Source organism: Lichenostomus cassidix, chromosome 2, assembly GCF_008360975.1.
Source record: "Lichenostomus cassidix isolate B80296 chromosome 2, HeHo_3.0, whole genome shotgun sequence".
Classification (NCBI taxonomy): Eukaryota; Metazoa; Chordata; class Aves; order Passeriformes; family Meliphagidae; genus Lichenostomus; species Lichenostomus cassidix.
Window position 1 is genome coordinate 102,931,058 of NC_139482.1, and position 18,362 is coordinate 102,949,419.

Sequence of the window (18,362 nt, forward strand, 5' to 3'; positions counted from 1 at the left end):
AAAATAAAAATAAGATACTGATGACAGGCCTGTCAACACCTTTCAAGTGACATTGTTCAGTAAAAGAGCAAAATGTTAAAATGAAATAACAATGGTAGTAGTAATAATAACAATAATAGTAACAATAATAACAATTTATTAGTAGTATTATTGTAAATTAATATAATAATATTTTAAATACTTGCGTAACAGCACTAGGAATACATTGATTTTTTTTTAATATGGTTGAGACATCAAATGTATTTCTTCTGTTGATGATGAAGAAAAAACAGTAGTTTAATTTTATAATGTTTTTATAATGTTTTTTATAATGTTTTCCAAATATTTGTGTTTAGTCTACAAATGAGACTAATGTCCCTGATGCACTAAAGCAGGCTTTGGTCAAGAGCAAACTTCTTGGCAGCTCAGCAGTTATATGAAACTGAAATCCCCTGATGATGCTGTGAAATCTCAATAATGATGATCTGTTCATAGCAGACACCTCATCAGTGTTTAAAGTCAATCACTTCAGGTAGATCTAGAACCATCCAAATAAGCTAAAAGCTTTGGAGTCTATTGGAGAATTTTACAGAATCAGAATATGCTGATTTGGATTGGAAACACCTGCTATATCACGACTTTATGTAATAATCATATATTGCAATTTGCTGCTCTAATTGCTTTAAAGGATTCTGCATTTATTTAGGTCTTAAAAACCTTAATATCAGGGCTTGTCAAAAATTGCTATTAAGAGGTATTTTAATAGGCTAGAGCTGAGTCCACAAAGTCACTGATCTCTCTCCTTGGATTCTGACAACAGATAGCCAGGCCCTGCAGGGAAACAGTTTTCCTGTCTTGTGATGGTTGCATATGTATTCCTCCTGGAGAGGATTCCAGACAAGCCCTTCAGATCTGGTCTCAGCTGGCTATAAGGAATGATCAGCTACACTCATGGCTGTAATCCAGCTCTGTAACCTGAATCCTTCCTAAGAACTCAAGAGCTGGGTCAATTTCACTTTGGTTGAGATTCACTTTATCCCCAAAACCTGACATGGTTAAACTGAGCATTCAGCTGTCTGCCTTTGCTCTCACTGTGAATCAGCCTTTCATCTAAGTGCTAAATGTGGATGGTGGAAATTAATACATCATTTTACTGTACATCTGAGTTCCAAAGGGATTTCAGTTTGCCACAGGCTACTAATATAAAAAAGAAAGAGTTCACATCCATTTCAGCAGGTGTCTTTGCTCTAAGATATAGAACAGTGCTGACCTGGATCTGTCAGCTTTCATTCAGCCTTTCTAACAAAATGTCAGTAGAGTATTGCAAACAGTCATTCTTTATATAAGCAATGAAGACTTTTTCATGCTGTGCCTGAAAAGCTATAAAGCTTTATGAACTTTCTCTAAAGAAAACCTTACTGCCTGATGCAGCTGTTCTGACTCCCTAGGAAAAAAAAGCATATGGAAAACCCAGGACATTTGAAACCAGTAGGAGAAAGCATAAACTATGAGTGGCTAATGACAGTGGGAGGTTGCAGTCCCACATTAGCTAATGACTTGGCTGCTCTGGAATTTCCATTTCCAGAAATAACAAGTGGTCATTCTAACATGAGCTCTATTCTTTCTACAGATTAATATAAATAAGTAAAAATTGAAACTATTATTTTCACCAACCTGATAACGAAGATAAAAAAAGTGAAAGTCTTCTTGCTGCTGGCATGGCTCAGTTAAAGCTTGTTTCTGCACAGAATCCCATGCTACCAAACAACTTTCCTTCCATAAGATCCAAGGGTTGCCTAGCCCCCAGGAAAAAATTTAAAGATACTATGGAGTTAAGTCCTGTCTATAGGATTTCAAATTCCCTGGAAAATACCAGGAACTGAGGGCATTGTTCTATTTTCTAAAATATTTGACACACTAGATGTAGTATAAAGATGCCCTGATGTTACCAGAAAGATCAGTCTGGGGTGCACCAGCTCACAGACAAGGTGAAGAGTGGTGGTGAATGTATTACTCTTGCTGGACTCATGTATTATTCTTGGCCTAAGCCAGGATAATAAACTAACAAGGTCAGGAGTCTCTGCAAATGATGGTATGCAGAATAGAGAGTATTGCCCTGCACTGGGTCCCTTTTCATAGACATTTTGCTGAGAGGAAGATCAGGATGAAAAGCATTAGGGTTTACAGTCCTTAAGCACTTGTAAATCTCCAAAGATATTACTATGCCCAAATATTTGTAGTCAGGGAAATATTGTTTGTTGTACAACACTGGTGGTGGTGAAAGACAGTTTTGAGATGTGTAATGGACATAACTTCACCTTGAGGTATATTAAACTCATAATATTCCTGGTAAAAATAAAAATGTTTATCACTGATTTGTTTGGTGAAGGGGGACAGGCCACAGACACCAAACCTGTTCTCTTTCCTGACTGAAAATCATGAAAGATTTAAAATTTAAAATCTGAAATGAAGAAGCAAACCTCTTTGTTTGGTTATCTGTTGTGAGGAGAAAGATTCATTTAAGCTACATCAGAGTAAGATATGAAAACACTTTTTTCTATCATCCTTTATCATTCCACATTCTTTATATATGTACCTTATGGAAAACAGGGAAAGTTATGCTAAAGTAGGACACTCTTTTAGGAAGCATTTTTTCTTCATGGACCTCAAATCAATGCCAACTGTACTGAATACAAGTCAGAGTGCAATTTATTTATTAGACTTCTATTGCCAGTTTATTCCATATTACCAATGCCTGCTTAAGACAGGATTCACTCAAACATTTACTTGATTACACCATGTAGTGTCCAAAATGAGCAACACTTGATGCAAACATTGAAGAGGGACAATTTATCATGCACCACTGTTCTTCTACCCTGTGAGTCTCAAGCTGTTTATATAAATTCTGAAGTTAGCAGTACCAGCTCACCACTGATCAGTACTGGTTCATTCAGTCCTTCAAAGTATGTACTGGGAATTTTGAATATTAAACCTTTCCTATCTAAAGATACACTTGTGCCAGAAAACACTCACAGTGTATGCCAGTCTAATCCTGTTAAGCATGCAAGTAAACAAGAAAGTTAACTTTCTACCTGACATTTTTGTGTATATGAAGGTTTTAAGAGTAGGTCAAATATGCAAACCAAACAAAATGTTTATGATAGCTAGTAAGTAAGGAGGCTACAAAATTTTTATTTGCAATTTACAAAACTCTGAGATGTTGCTCATGTGGCTCCTCCTTTCCTTTACAAGTAGCAACATGAAGGTTGTCACTGTAGTACCTGGGACAGAGAGATTAGCACAGACATGAATCCAGTGGGAAAGTAGCAAGAGCTTTGTTGTTTACAACTTCAGCTTCTATGGGCTAAAATCCCGTAGGTAATTGGTCAGTGGTCACCCACCTCCTGGGGTGATTGGCTGAAGTCCTACAATGCCCAATTCCAAACACTCTCTGCCTTAAACCCAAACAGATCAGGAAAACAGCAGGTGTTTAGATATTATTTACAAAAACCATCTGATTGTTTTCATAGCTTGCATGAGAAAGGAGAGATTCTGACAGAGCAGGGAAAACCTTCTGCTAGCAGCTTTCAGTATCCACAGAAGCTGATGCTAATATGAACTGATTTTCATCTCACTCAAGACTATTTTCTTCTTTTAATTTGAGAATAAAACCTACCTGGAGCAGGTCAAACAGAAAGACAGAAAGATTACACTTCCAAAGATATGTAATGTCTTCCCAGGGAGTTAAACTACAGTTTAGCTAGGAGAAACATGCAGAAGCTGATGTTCTATTTCAAATACTAAGTACTTGACCTTTTAAAGTATAGACTGACTTCTCTTTGTGACATACTGCTTCTTTGCTTTTCCATAGGTACAAAAATAACGTGCCCATTGATGTACAGGCTCACCCTGGCAAGTATATCATTAAAAGTCGATATGGGCTGCACTCCCTGGAGATTACCGAGTAAGGAAATATTAAATAATTTAACAGCTCATGCTGGAATGTTGCTATAGATTGAGACCTGCAAAAGGTGAACATACCTCTTGGGGATGTAAGAGATATTAAGTCAGGTGATATCACAGATATCAACTGCAGTGAATGCTGTCTACTAAATGTTGGAGCAGTTCTGTTTTTTCTCAGTAGAGGATATGCAATTTACCTGAGTTATTTATCTGGATTATTTATCTGGATATTCTATTTATCTGGATATTCTAGTTATGGCTGAGTCAGAAATGTGGGACATCTATGATTACTTTTTCCATTTGTCTTCTTAATGAGTACAGTTTAAAATGTAAAAATATGTGAGTTAGCTTTTTTCAAATATAGCAAATTCACAATTTTTACTGAAATGAGGAACAGAACTGAGATGTCCTCACTTATATGCAAAAAAGATCTTTAGCTACTCATCTTCCAAGTGGGAAATTTTTGCAGTCACTTTACATTAAAAACATTGAAAACATGAGACCTAATCAACAGAAATCCAGATTTCACAATTTATATAGTGGCAGGTGCTCTTTGAAAATATTTTATGAAGTTTACTCTGTCTGCAACTTCCACATTAAGTACCTCTTCACAGAAGACAGTAAATTAGAGATGGATGTAATCAGAGAGCTTTTCTTACTTGTGCTCTATTCTCAATTTCAAATATGTAAGTGATATTTGAAAAAAGACATTTATTTAAATACTGTGGCTTAACACTGAGAAAAACTTAATGGCTACAATCTGTCCAGTGTCCAGTGTGTCTGTCTCCTGAGCTTTTACTTTATAGATTTTACTCTATAGCTTATACTTTATAGATTTTACCCAGATTTCTGATGTTTCCTTATTCTAAAACACTGGAGAGGCTATGCCGAGGAGTAAATGGGTGCTCTGCCTAATCATTTCTGTAATTTCAGATGTGAATTTGATGACACTGCTCAGTATCGTGCCTCTGCTATGAATGTTAAAGGAGAAGTTTCGGTTATTGCTTCCCTCGTGGTAAAGAGTAGGTTGCAAAATATTTCCTTTAAGGTTTTTTTTTGTTAAGATGTCCATTACCAGTTTTGGTTTTGTGGCTCACAGAGCCTTTACCTCTTGGTGATAATGATTGCTTTTGTCTTTTTCTGTGTAGGGTACAAAGGAGAAATTGATGCAAGTCTTTTGCATGGTAGAAATCTTTTCCTCTCTCCATGTAAGTTACAATATGTTTGTTTGACACTTCCATTTATAGTTGTGACATCATGCCACATGACTAAGCAGAATATTTATTAACATTATTTTAAAAAGAAGCAGGTCTGATTTACACGGGTGTGGAGCTCTGCAATTTAACATGGTGTTATCCTCATTAGCAGGGGGAATGGCATTGACTTCTAGGTCTGTTGGCTTATATAAGAAATATCCTTATATAAGGTTAATATTGCCCTTCACTATGAAACAGAATCTGTCAGAGAGAGAGACACTTTGTCTTTTGCAACATGGCATGGGGATGCATGCTCATATATAGAGTAGATGACTTAATTGTTCTTGTCTGCTGCTTATGTGGTTTTAAGCTGTGAAAATGCAGAGAAAATGCAGAGAAAAGATTGAATATCCAGAACCCAGTAAGACTATTTGGGATATATCAAGACAAACATTGTACATTTAAAAAGTTCATTTTACCTGAGGACCTCACATTTTAATGTGATTTACAGAATTGCATCCATGCTTCCATGATGATAATCCACCCACATATGCCACTTTCCTATGAAAGTTTTGACAGATGAGACTTAACAGACTTTTCTTCTGTCATAGTCACACAAATAGAATCAGAGATATTCTACAAAGGTATACTAGCTGGCATGTATATACCAAAGCTCTGAAATAACAGAAACAAGATTATGTACAACATTGTAAAGTGCAAGGCCATACATTTCCAATAAAATTTGGGACCTATCACTTTGTTATGGGAAAGAAAGATCATGATTTGCATATATTCGTTGATCACAGGAAGAGAGTTATCAGTGTAGGCTAGTTGAGTAAGAGGAAAATGTGACCTTAGGTTTTATCAGCTGAGCTGTTTTCAAAACAAACATGAAAGCCCCTCTGCCATGGATGTGCAGTACAAATGAAAGGCACTTAGACTATTCTGTCTGGAAAACTGCACGACTAGGAACACACGGCATGAGAAAAGATAAATCCAGGAACACGTACAGAACCAGGCTACCTGAATGCCTGGGGGATTGGAGAGCTCATTTTATATTAATAGTAGTCCCCAGATAGGCTTATCCAGCACTTAAAAACAAAGGCTGAGTGGACACTTGACTGCTCAGAGATAGAGCAAGGAGTTAAAAAAGGGAAAGAGAAGAGCCATATAAGCTGAAGATCAACTTGGCCTGAACAAATAATTAATTTCAAATAGAAATATTTTTAAGTTATGAAACAAACCTGATGATAAAACACCAGGTCTGAAATCTTGAAAATTATGAAATTAAATTCTGCAGGAGTCTCTCCCTGGTAATATGAACTAGCTGTAAGAACTAGATATGTGTGCATAAAGAATTAGTCAATTCTCTGCGATAGAAAGGGTTTGGATTATCCAACACTGCAATTACCTGTGAAGATGATGACTTAATATACATATTGTTCCTGTTTATACCTTGAACTTTACCTGGGACTGTATTCATAATCGCTGAGTACATTTTCTTCCTACTCTTGTCACAGAAGGAAAAAAAAAACCAGATTTTTTTTTTTTAATATACAGTTGCCGTTACCCCTCATGGCTATGCTTCCAGGTTTGAAATCAGCTTTGTCGACAAGTTTGATGTAGCCTTTGGGAGAGAAGGCGAGACAATGAGTCTGGGCTGCACAGTTGTCATCAATCCTGATATTAAGAACTTCAAACCAGACATTGAGTGGTACAGAAATGGTGAGAATGGTTGACAAGAAGAAATATAATCTTCTTTCATGTAAATCTTTACGTATTTCAGCTTATGTGAATGTTATGATTTGGTCATCATTTTTTCAGGTTTTCCAATGGTAATATTTTCTCTTTTTCAACAAAAATTGTTTCAAAATTTAGCATTTTGGTGTGAAACCACAGAAAACTGATGAAGCAGTGTGGCAATATCTTCTAGGGATTTTTTATTTAGTAAAAAAAAATTAAATTGGAACCATTTTTATCAGATCAAACATCTATGTGGCTCATTTATAGAGCTCATATAGCTTTTATTATTTATTTATACATCAAGATATTTTTAAGTAGTTGCACAAATGTGTCGTTAATAGCTGATAAAAAATTATTCCTTTCTGAAGTTATGCTTTGAAATCAGAGACCAAGTTGTCATAAGAGCAGAATTAGAAGTTATTTATGACTATTTTCAAAACCCAAATGTTGTCTAATAAGAGTGGTCTCTTTTGTATTTCCAGTCACTTCCAAAATATTCTCTGTACTGAGAATCTATTCCTCAGAAGAGCCAGCTGGTTCTCATAATGAAATTCTCTGCTTCCTAGGTGTTCTTATTACACCCTCCAAATGGGTCAACATGCAGTGGAGTGGGGAGAGAGCTACTTTAACACTGACACATGCAAACAAGGAAGATGAGGGTCTCTACACTCTGCGAGTGGCGATGGGAGAGTACTATGAAGAGTACAGTGGTTATGTCTTTGTTCGAGGTAGGGTACTGTCTTGTGCACAAAACTCACTACAGGGCTGAACAAAACATGTTGGCAAAATCAGTCTCAGATACTCGAGGTGCTTAGCCCTGGAGAAGAGAGGTCATAGGAGTTTATACACGTGTATAAGTACCTGATGGAGGGGAGTAAAGAGGACACTGGAACAGGTTACCCAGACAAGCTGTGGAGTCCCAATCCTTGGATATACCCACACCCTGATTTGACATGGCCCTAGACAACCAGCTCTCACTGACTCTGCTTTGAGCCAGTGGCTAAACTACACAATATCTGGAGTTTTCTGCCAATCTCAATCACTGTGTGATTCTCTGAAGTAATGCAGCAAAGAGTAGAATTAAAATATAATTTCTGTTAATTTTGCTTGTTTGCACCATCAAAAACTTCATTGAGTTTCCATTGTGAATTATTTCTTTAAAAGGAGCCATGGCTATCAGGTTGTGTGCTGATTCTATATCTGTCCCAGCTGCTAAAAGCAGCTGAAATGTGTAATGCTAATTCAAAAGGCTCTGGAAATTCTTGGCTCTGAGACCATGCCCAGAATGGCTCCTTGTTGCCAAGTCCAGCAGAGCTGTGTGAGATAACAACCTGCTCAGAAAATACAACTGAAGCAGATGTTTTCATCACCTGAACAAAGAGCCTATTGAAATGAGGATTTGTGAAAAGAAATAGGACTTGTCTTTCTTTATTTGTTTTGCATTGCGCTGCCATGTAAATAACTGATCATCCTCAATCCTATTACATCTTCTAGCAACACAGGTGTGACCTGACTGAACCCACCACCCTTTCAGCAGGGTATCTTATTAACCAATGGGTGTGTTTACCAAATTCTAATTACATTAACTATATTCTACCTTTCTATTTAAATGGCCCCCACAAGCTTGGTTGGCTACTGTATTCCTCATCACTCCTCCTAAACTGTAGCCAAATTTGCTTTAAATGGCAGCTAAGGTGTTTCAGCTGGAGAAGTTGTCTTTTTGTGTCACACATAGAAATCACTGTGGCAGGGAGGCTCATAATGTGTTCAAATGGACTTTGAGAGCACGTGTGACTCCTCTGCCATGGCTACAGGTCATCATTTGTCAGCAAGCCATCAGGGATGAAATCCTAGTCTCCCAGAGGCTGATCAGCAATGCTTGCTCTCCCAGCTCTTTCCCAGTCTGTCTTGGAAAGAAATTGTGTTGTTTCATGTTCTATTGAGTGGTAAATATGAGCCATTAAAACCTTTCATAAAGAGATCACTGATGACATATTGTTATAACTATTAATATTCTTCTTACTTTCTGATGTTAATTGGATTGTTTACTCTGTATATGACCATTTTAAAAATGCATAAAGTTACCTGTAATTAGAACCTGGACTTGGCAACTTTGGCACAGCTTTAAAAGCTCCATGTGATACTATTCTGCCTATAAAAGAAGACACTGTAAAGTATGGCTGAGTTTGTTTCTTGTCTGTTTTTTTTTTTAGCAAGACTACTGTTTTACTTAATGAAGCATATTAAATACTCTCTTATAAGACATTTTTTTCCTCACAATCAAAATAACAAAAAATAAGGATTACTATATGTTGTAAAACAAAATCCTGTAATGCTTTCAACTGTTGAACCTTTATAGGAACTCTGGGGTTTATTTGGAATGTATGAATAGTATTTCTCAACAAAATATTTTTATTCAGATATATACATCTTAGTCAGGTCTTCTTCTGAAGCAGCTCACAGTTGTACAAATCGATGTTATTCTGCAGAGAAACAACATCTTTTACTTGAAGGTCTTTCACACAAACTTCCTGCAACTGTTATTTTTCCCTACATGAAAATTACACCATCTCACAAATCAGACTCTGTGTAAACAGTAAAACTCCTCACTGCCCAGCACTATGCTCTGTTTTTTGAAGCTTTAGATAAGACATGTCCAGAAGCTGATGCTGGAGTCAAGGCTCTTTGACACCAGCAGTCCCAGATTTGTGGTAAGCACTTGAAAGGAACAATACACTCATCCTTATGAAGGTTATATTCCACAGTGATAATGTATGTGTAACAGAATTAAACTTCAAAAGGTTTTGGTACCTTTGCAGTTCATAGCCAATCAAAATCAAACAATGAAGGGCTGTGAGTGGAGATAAGATATTTAATTCAGTATTGTTATATCTAATGGGTGAATACTTTTGATTCAGCTATTGCCTGACTTAGTTCTTAGTTCAACAGTGTCTCTTGCAGCTTCCTAACCAGAATGCATGGTACTTATTCTATTTAAAATGCTTAGGTGAATTGCATTTACAGTATACTGTAACATATTAAACATTAGTAAATGTTGGAAAGAAAAAGCCAAAACCTAGAAAAACACTGGCAATATAAAAGGAATATTTTTTTGAAGCCAATAATGGGACTTCTTTCTTTTTTGGCTCAGTGGGAACACAGTTCAGTCCTTAAAGATTAATAATTGGGAAAGAACTGTGGTTCACATTTGCAGAGCTATTTCTCCATCCTCACAGATGCTGATGCTGAAATCCCTGGAGCCCCTGGTGCACCACTGGATGTGCAATGCTTAGATGCCAACAAAGATTATGTCATTGTCTCCTGGAAGCAACCCGCTGTCGATGGAGGAAACCCCATCCTTGGATACTTCATTGACAGGTCAGTGAGAGTGCTGGACTGGAAAATTCACATTGCTGCTCATTCTAACTCAAAAAGTTAAAAACACATTGAAAAACATGAGCTAAAACAGTCATTTGTTATTTTCAGTCTTGTTGCTGGCCAAAAAATAATTGCTTTTTTTTTGTTTTAGATTGGCTGGGCCTGATCTAACTTTCATGCAAATAATCCCTTATTGCTTCATTTAATTGCATAGAAAGGATTTTGTGAGATCTGCATAGCTCAGCCCTTGTTGCTTCCACTGAAGCTTGAGAGGCCTCAGGATTTTGTAGTGTTTGGTAGTTTACAGGATCTTCTTCTGCATCAGGCAGCTGTAGCTCCTTCAGAACCAGCACTCTTTTGCCTCTTTCCTAATAGTTGCTATGTACCAGAAAGCAAAATCTCAAAGGTTTGGATTTCTTTCTTATATGCTGTTGTTATCCAAGCTCTTAGATTCCAACCTTCATGGAAATAATTTTTAAAAATATGAAACCTCCATGTGTAACAGTGGCAGGATCCTAGAATCCTGTGATTTAAGAAATTAAGTCAGTATTTTGAGATTTACAATGATCTTCAGTGCTGGTAATGTTTGTTTGAATTCCAGTAATAGAGTGCATCATTAGTAATATGAGGTTCCTCTGGGTTTATTCAAATGCATGGAAAAAACACCCAAACATTATATATATAATATGAAATATACCACTATGTTATGCCATTGTATATACATAAATTATCTCTCTGTAAAAAGAGGTATTGCTTTGTGAAATAAATCTAACATTCAAATATAACTTTACTGTTTGGATAATTTTCAAATGTCAGTCACTGTGTAACTATGCTGCATTAGGTCTAAGCTATAACTCCTTAACATTCATTGAAAAATCCTAAACAAAAGACAGGAATAGACTCAGAACAACAATATCTCATTTTAAAACCAGGCTACTGAGCAATGTTAGCACTGAGAGTAAGAGAAATGGTATTTTGCTTTTTCTCTTGTGTTCACCTCCTTTATTCTGCATTTGCTCCCAAATTCAAAGCTATGTTACTGCTCTCCAGTGTTGGATCCCACCAAAGGTATTTAGGGACCCAAATATTCAGCCAGGGTAGCCCCTATCTGCCTTGTGGAGTGAGGGGTGGCCTGAGCCAGCAGGACTGCTCTGTGCTAATGTTAGAAGCAAAGCTTGGGCATCCCTCACCCCAAGCAGACACAAGAACTGCAAAACCACCCTGACTGGGATGGTAACAATTCTCATGAGAGATTCTTGCATGTACCAAGGAATCTGGGTAGGAACCATAACATTCTCTTTGGCAGCTATCTCACCAGCAATCAGAAGTATTTCCCAAGCTGTAAGGTCACGTTCCTGTTGACCATGTTGCTGGGTACTGGGAAGCCACCACCACAGGCTTCTCTTGGCTACCTGAGCTGAAGTGGCTGCTGGTCATACCTTCCTTCTGCCAGAAACCAGCCTCCTGATGTGTGTGGGGTTCACAGTTGTGGGACCAGCACCACCACACTGGGTCTTGTAATTGCAGGAACTGCAGCCAGCACACCACAGGTCCTCATGGCAACCCCAGTGGTCTGCTCTCTGAAGCAGGGTCTGACTAAATGCCTGAATTTAACCCCTTCACAGCTGCCTGTGTGCTGGGCTGGTCCCAGAACTCACAGTGGGAGTCTCCTCACTCCACGAAGCCCAGCATCTTGTGGGATATACAGTGCAGCATTGTGCAGGAAAGATGAACTGGTGTCCTTCTGGCAACTGCAAGAGATGCATATTTCCTGTCCCTTCAAGTATGCTACAGCTGACACTCCCTAAGCATACTTTGGAGGGTTCAAACAGTGAAGTGAGTTCTGCTCCTATCCGTTCTTCAGTTCAGGAAAGAATGGGTGCAGCTGTGAGGGATTTAGTGCATGCCCAGCTGGTACTTCAGCCTTGGTGCAGCTGCTTTGATGTCACCAGTATAAAATTCTGCTGAGGAAACTGGTACAGACCAGCCAATGAACACGAACAGATGGTGAAGCTGCAAAGGCGTGTGGGTGCCCTGAGTTCATGTTTTTCCCTTCCCAGCACTGCTCTTGCTGTTTGTATTTTTCAGGTGTGAGGTTGGCACCTCCCACTGGACCCAGTGCAACGAGAATCCCGTGAAGTTTGCTCGTTTTCCTGTCACTGGTCTGATTGAGGGCCGTTCCTACATTTTCCGAGTGCGAGCTGTGAACAAAGCTGGTGTCAGCTTGCCATCCCGGGTGTCAGAGCCTGTGGCTGCTCTGGATCCTGCAGACAGAGCTAGGCTTAAAAGTAAGACGTCCTTTTTACAGGTTGCCTGAGAGGTTTAAGAAGTCACAATTCATAAAAAAAAAATTACTATCAACTCATAAGCCATCAAAATCCCACTAGGGGGAGCAATGCAAAGCCAAAATATTCTTTGGAGACAGCTTTGCCAAGGAGAAATCATCTCAGCGCTCTTTGCACTAAGTGTTCTGTGTGCTGAAATGGCTTTGGCTGGCTGCAGTGCTATGCTCCAAACTTGCAGGAAGGGGGGGAAAAGGCACAGGAGAGTTTAATTGCCTAGAGAGTCTTGCTTTTGTTCAGCCAACAAAGTAGCTGAACAGATCCTGTGAATAGTCTCTCTCTGAGCCACAGAGAAGGGTGGCTGATTCTGTGCTCATGTGACAATCCAAGCCTTGCAATAACATCAGAACAACACCAAGACAGCCCAGCAGATCGCAGGCTCTCTGCTTTAAGGTTAGCAGTTTTACAAGTCAAAGGATATTTCTCCTGTGGCCTCACAATGTCTCAGACATTTTGCTTCCAAACCGACCTCTCTCCCCATATGGCATAATCATATGCCTAAAATCAATTTCAACCCCTATTCTAAACCTATTTCTACACATTTCTAAAGTTTTCCTATTTAAAATGGTCCAATGTGAAGTGTTATTGTATACAAAGCTACAGTGCTCCCACAGTCCCAGCTTGTGTGTTACTGTGCATAATGCTGCAGCCAGATGATCTAGGTTCCCATTCAAGATAAAACAAAGGTCAGAGGAAGGAGATTTGGCACTGCTGTGAAACACTGCACTCAGCCAGACATGTGAAACCCTAAGTCTGGGGTGGGGGGAGGGCTCTTCTTCTCAATGGGCAGCATGGAAGCTGTCACAGGAGATGAAGCCTGGGTTTGGTGGTCTATCCCTATTATATCTCCTCCTCTCATCCCTCATAATCTCTTCTCCCCACCTGCTCCCTCTCTTCTTGCATCTCCAAAACAGATCAGCCAATGTAAGGTGAACAATGTGGAGGCAGCGAACAGCATTTGCAAAAATTATCTCTGAAAGTGCACTGACCTGGTTGAAAGCTGAATGCATAACTGCAATAGTTTGATAACATACTGGTTGCTCAGAGAGCCACCCTAATTTATCAAGTGGACATGTTGAGTCAGGCTGAGCCATTACTGTTTGTGACTGTGACCCATGATTTAAAAGCTGGTGATGTGAGGGAAAGCAGTTAAAAAGAGACAAGATGCAGCCTGCAGGAATTTTACTGTTCCTTTAATAAATGAGCTGTTAAACTAAAGGAATAGAGGATGGAAAATAAAGCTGAAACTAATTCTTGGCAAATGATGAGCTGAGTGAACCAAATGCCTCTGCTTGTCACCTAGGAGATTTCAGTGACATTTCAGGAAGGAATAGATGTTTCAGTGGATTAAGTTTTCTAGCTATATTGACTGCTGAGCTGCTCTCAATATTCAAGCTTGTAAGCCTCCAACTAGCTTGGGTTACTAGCCTATTACATGAGCAAGTCACAACATTAACCAAAAATGGAGCTCATGGGGATCTTAGTCTTGAACCACAAAAGCATCAGTTTTCTCATTGTTTGAAAATTTACCAGTCTCCTATTTCCTTATTATCTCTGACATTTGTTTCAGGTCACCCTTCTGCTCCTTGGACTGGACAGATTATTGTGACTGAGGAAGAACCTGCAGGTAAACATGGCCCTTTTGCCTACAAAAGTCTAATGTGAAGCTGGCTGAATAATTAAGAAAACTCTGAGTGAGTTCAGTGGACTTTGGCTCACACCCAACGTTTGTTGTTCCGAGAGTCTCTTGACCTTGAATAATTCTACAACTTGGTTGGGGGGTGAGGTTTCATTATTAAGGACCTAACAAAATCATGCTTAGAATTAAAAGAAGGAAATTTAAACCAAATATTTGGAAGACTTTTAACTCTATGTTTTTAAAAAAATATCAGGTGCTGAGGTATATTGATACTACTATTTTTTTAATAATGATGCTAATTCTGACACAAAAATGAGAGAATTAAATTTGAGTTCCCTTTCCTATTCTTCTTCCCTGTCCTTCAGAGGGTGTAGTTCCTGGTCCCCCCACAGACCTCCAAGTCATTGAGGCCACCAAGAACTATGTTGTGCTTAGCTGGAAACCTCCTGGACAGCGGGGCCATGAGGGCATCATGTACTTTGTGGAAAAGGTAAAATTGGACAAAATCAGAATCATGATGAGGCAATATTTTATATTTGTTTTGTCATGTCTTCTGGACTTCTGTTTATCTTTCATTTCTGTCAGAGACTTTCAAATTAGGGCAAGGATGAGAAGTTCATCAAGATAACTGTAAAACTGTAGATTTAACTGTAGATTTAGAAAAACCAGGAGTAAAAGAAAGATGGGAAATGGGAAAGTAGATGAAGAATGTGTCACACCCTGTAATATTCTTCTTAAATTGTGTCATTGACCTACCTGGAGTAGACAGAACAAAATTCCCTCTATAATGTGCAAGCACAGAGCAAAGTCAGATGCTTATATATCTATGTGTGTGATAGATGTTTATTTTTTATATATGTATCTCATATAAATATATGATACATAAAATATATATAAAATTTGTAAAATGAAGCTTGTCTAGCAGAACAGATGGTTAATATTTTGGATGCAAGAGTTTATTGGCATCAGCACTTTCTATTCCAGCTGCTTTGTCATGTTTATCCCCTACATTAGCTTTCCATTTCCTTCACCAACTCAACAGAGGTAACAAAATTTCTTCACTGGTTTCCTAGAACAGAATCAGTTTTAATTTCAGTGTTCTGCTTTCCTGAGGTGTTTTTGCATGGCTGCTAGCCTAGAAAATTCTTCACACCATCACCCTTTCTACTTGCATCTCTTGGCTCATAAACTTTTTTATCAATGTTTTTTGCTATCAGTCTAGAGGTGTCATCAAGGGAGACATAAATATCTTCCCATTATGTGTTTTCCATCTCTCATACAAAATCTGGTCTAAATAAATGAGTTTCACTTAGCAACAGCTTTAGAGAAGATGAATATATGAATTTTGAGTTTTCATATAAGAAAGGTTTTTTGCTAACCCATTGCATGCTGAGTACTCAGCACTAATGTCACATAATCAATTAACATTCTCCTGAGAATTTGAACCCCTCAGAAACCAGAACCATTACTTGAAATTACACTTAATATAAATGAAAGCAAAAAATTAATTGCTAGTATTAGTGGTAAAAGTGATCACAGTATGTAGAATTTCTAGCCACAGAAGAAAAAACAATTCAAATTAATTGCATATGTTAATTCTTTTCTGGAAAATGAGGGTCAAATACTGATCAATTCTGAAAGCCACCCCAAAAACACCCAGAGTGCCACAAGAGCATCTAGAAGCAAAGTGGAAATGTTAGGGTTCTGCTCTTCGCATTATACTGAATATCTGCAGAACTGATTTTGAAAGTGGCACAGACTGGGTGCAGTTAATAACATCACTTCCTTTCAGGGGAGAGGGTTTAGCTTTGGTATATTAAAACCAGTAAACTTTTATGTATGTTTTCTGGAGTAAGTGGACATCTGGCAGATTCATAAGTTTTGAAATATACTCATTCCTTGGAAAGGCCCAAAAAAAGGTATTTATCTCCCTATTCTCCATATGAATTTGGTGGTCCAGGGAGAAAGCCTTGTTGTATGAGACACTCAGCCTTCAATACTTCTGTGCTAAACGTTGTGTCTGGGTTTGACTGCAGTGCATTGCTGGCACAGAGGAATGGCAAAGGGTGAACACCGAGATCCCTGTGAAGTCCCCTCGCTTTGCAGTTTTTGATTTGTCTGAAGGCAAATCCTACTGCTTCCGAGTTCGCTGCTGCAATTCAGCTGGAATCGGTGAACCCTCAGAAGCAACTGAATCCACTGTAGTGGATGACAAACTCGGTAAGTGTGTGGTCGTGTGTATTCAATTACATCCACAGGAACTTTTCAGTTTATGATGTAATTGTTTTGTCTGCAGGCAGGTTGCTGCCCAGAAAATAATTCAAGTGTGAACAGAAGTCAGCAATTTATTCTCTTTAGCTAAAATTACTTTTGTTTGGGTTGTTCAACCTTTAATGTACAGACAAACGACAGATGCAAACCAAGGAAATTAAGCTGCAAATAACGATGCCAAGAACTGCAAAGACTGCAAATAGCAAAAGAAAATGAAAACTCAAGGAAGTACAAAAATGTTTTGTTTTACTTAGAGTCTTTATTGAAAATAAGCCCAGACATCAGCAGAGTCTAACCTTCCTTGTTTGCCAAATTAAACAAAAGTGAAGAATTTAATACTTACAGGAAAGCAGAGACTATTTTCACTGGAAGAGAAGCCAATATGTTCAATACAGTAAGTCATCAGTAGCTACACCTACATCACCAATTTGTTTCCCATCAACATTGCAGATTTCAGTCCAATTCCCAAATGGTCTCTGTTCACTTCATACTGACTTCTCAGAGCGCTTGGATGCACATGAACTACAGTTTCTAAGAGTAAAATGTCTCTTCTCAAAAAAACCACTGTTGCTACTTAGCAGGAGCCTTGGTTTCTGCTTATCTTGTGGGCTGCACAAGATCTTCAATGTGCACCTAGTGCATTTTCCCTTTCAGAAAGTTCCAAATCACATCTCTGGTGCAGTTATTTAGCACAAGGGGATAAATAAAATATAATTTTAAGGAAATGTGCTGAAGCCTAGGCAATAGAGAAGTGAGGAACTTCACCACCAAAGTCTTGAATCTACTGATCCTGTCTTGTCCTGACAGATTACTTAATTTAAATTGGAGAAGTTTTTTGAAGGTTAAATCTGTACTAGTCATGCTAGCATAATCAAGAATAGAATTTCATGCTTATTTTATTTGTAAGTTTTAACTGGCTGGCCACTAATTTATTTCTGCTTCTATCCCACAGATATTCCCAAAGCTCCTAGCCACGTTATGCCAACTAGGAATACAGACACTTCAGTTGTTGTCACGTGGACAGAGCCCCCAGATGCCAAGGAGCTGGTTGGGTACTACATTGAGTCAAGTGTGGAAGGATCTGGTCATTGGGAACCATGCAACAACAATCCAGTGAAAGGCACAAGGTAATTAATTTTAGAGCATGGAAATTATGGTCACCAATTTCTGATTTATTGGATATATGTGCTTTCCAGCCATTAGTAGTAGTAGAGCTAATCTCTCTGTGGTTGCCAGCAAACTGGAATCCCTCCTGCAGGTGAAGTTCATAAGAAGTTATAAAAATGTATTTCAAACTGTGAGTCTTGTCCAAAGAGAAATTATGATCAACCTTGTATTAGAAACAATTAGTTAAGGGGGAAGAAACATGGACGTTGCTAGTGAAGAAAAGAGAAGCAGCTTGCTACTTCTGGCTATTGTATGGCCTATCAGTTTGATGAAAAACAGGACATTAAGCAATGACTGAAGTTACAAATGTGGAAAACTAAACTGCACAATGTTTGGAACCAAGGGCTTTGTTTTGGTCTAATGCTCTAAACATTCCTGGACTGTGTATCTAGACTGTCAGGAGGACATGTGGACTATATCCCACTAACAATACTAGTTTCTGACTGCTCTTTCACTTGTAACCATCAAGAAATTAATGAACACTCTTAAATATGGGGTACAAACTCACATTTCTTACCAATATGAAGCACGGTCTCTGGTCAGAAAAGGTAATCAAGATTTAAAACTTCCTGAGATAAATCAGATTTGATTTTGTTTGAATAAGTATGTAATCTTCGGAGTCTGAAGGAGTAAGTGCAGAACTTTTTCTCAAGTGGATTGATGTCAATACAGAAGTAGTCCCTG

The 18,362-nt window shown here is 38.3% G+C and overlaps 1 protein-coding gene across 6 annotated transcripts in view; it reads left to right on the forward strand.

The window, feature by feature from the left end:
• The window catches only part of MYOM1 (myomesin 1), a 76,288-nt gene that overhangs the window by 18,813 nt on the left and 39,113 nt on the right, over positions 1–18,362 (forward strand). For all 6 annotated transcript variants that reach the window (XM_085052645.1, XM_085052647.1, XM_085052648.1 and 3 more), the window contains exons 6-16: positions 3,851–3,943; positions 4,876–4,964; positions 5,091–5,150; positions 6,699–6,863; positions 7,448–7,609; positions 10,118–10,259; positions 12,348–12,547; positions 14,172–14,228; positions 14,606–14,730; positions 16,277–16,460; positions 17,464–17,638. In XM_085052645.1, coding sequence (XP_084908771.1) covers positions 3,851–3,943; positions 4,876–4,964; positions 5,091–5,150; positions 6,699–6,863; positions 7,448–7,609; positions 10,118–10,259; positions 12,348–12,547; positions 14,172–14,228; positions 14,606–14,730; positions 16,277–16,460; positions 17,464–17,638 — 1,452 coding nt within the window. The remainder of the gene's footprint in view (positions 1–3,850; positions 3,944–4,875; positions 4,965–5,090; positions 5,151–6,698; positions 6,864–7,447; positions 7,610–10,117; positions 10,260–12,347; positions 12,548–14,171; positions 14,229–14,605; positions 14,731–16,276; positions 16,461–17,463; positions 17,639–18,362) is intronic.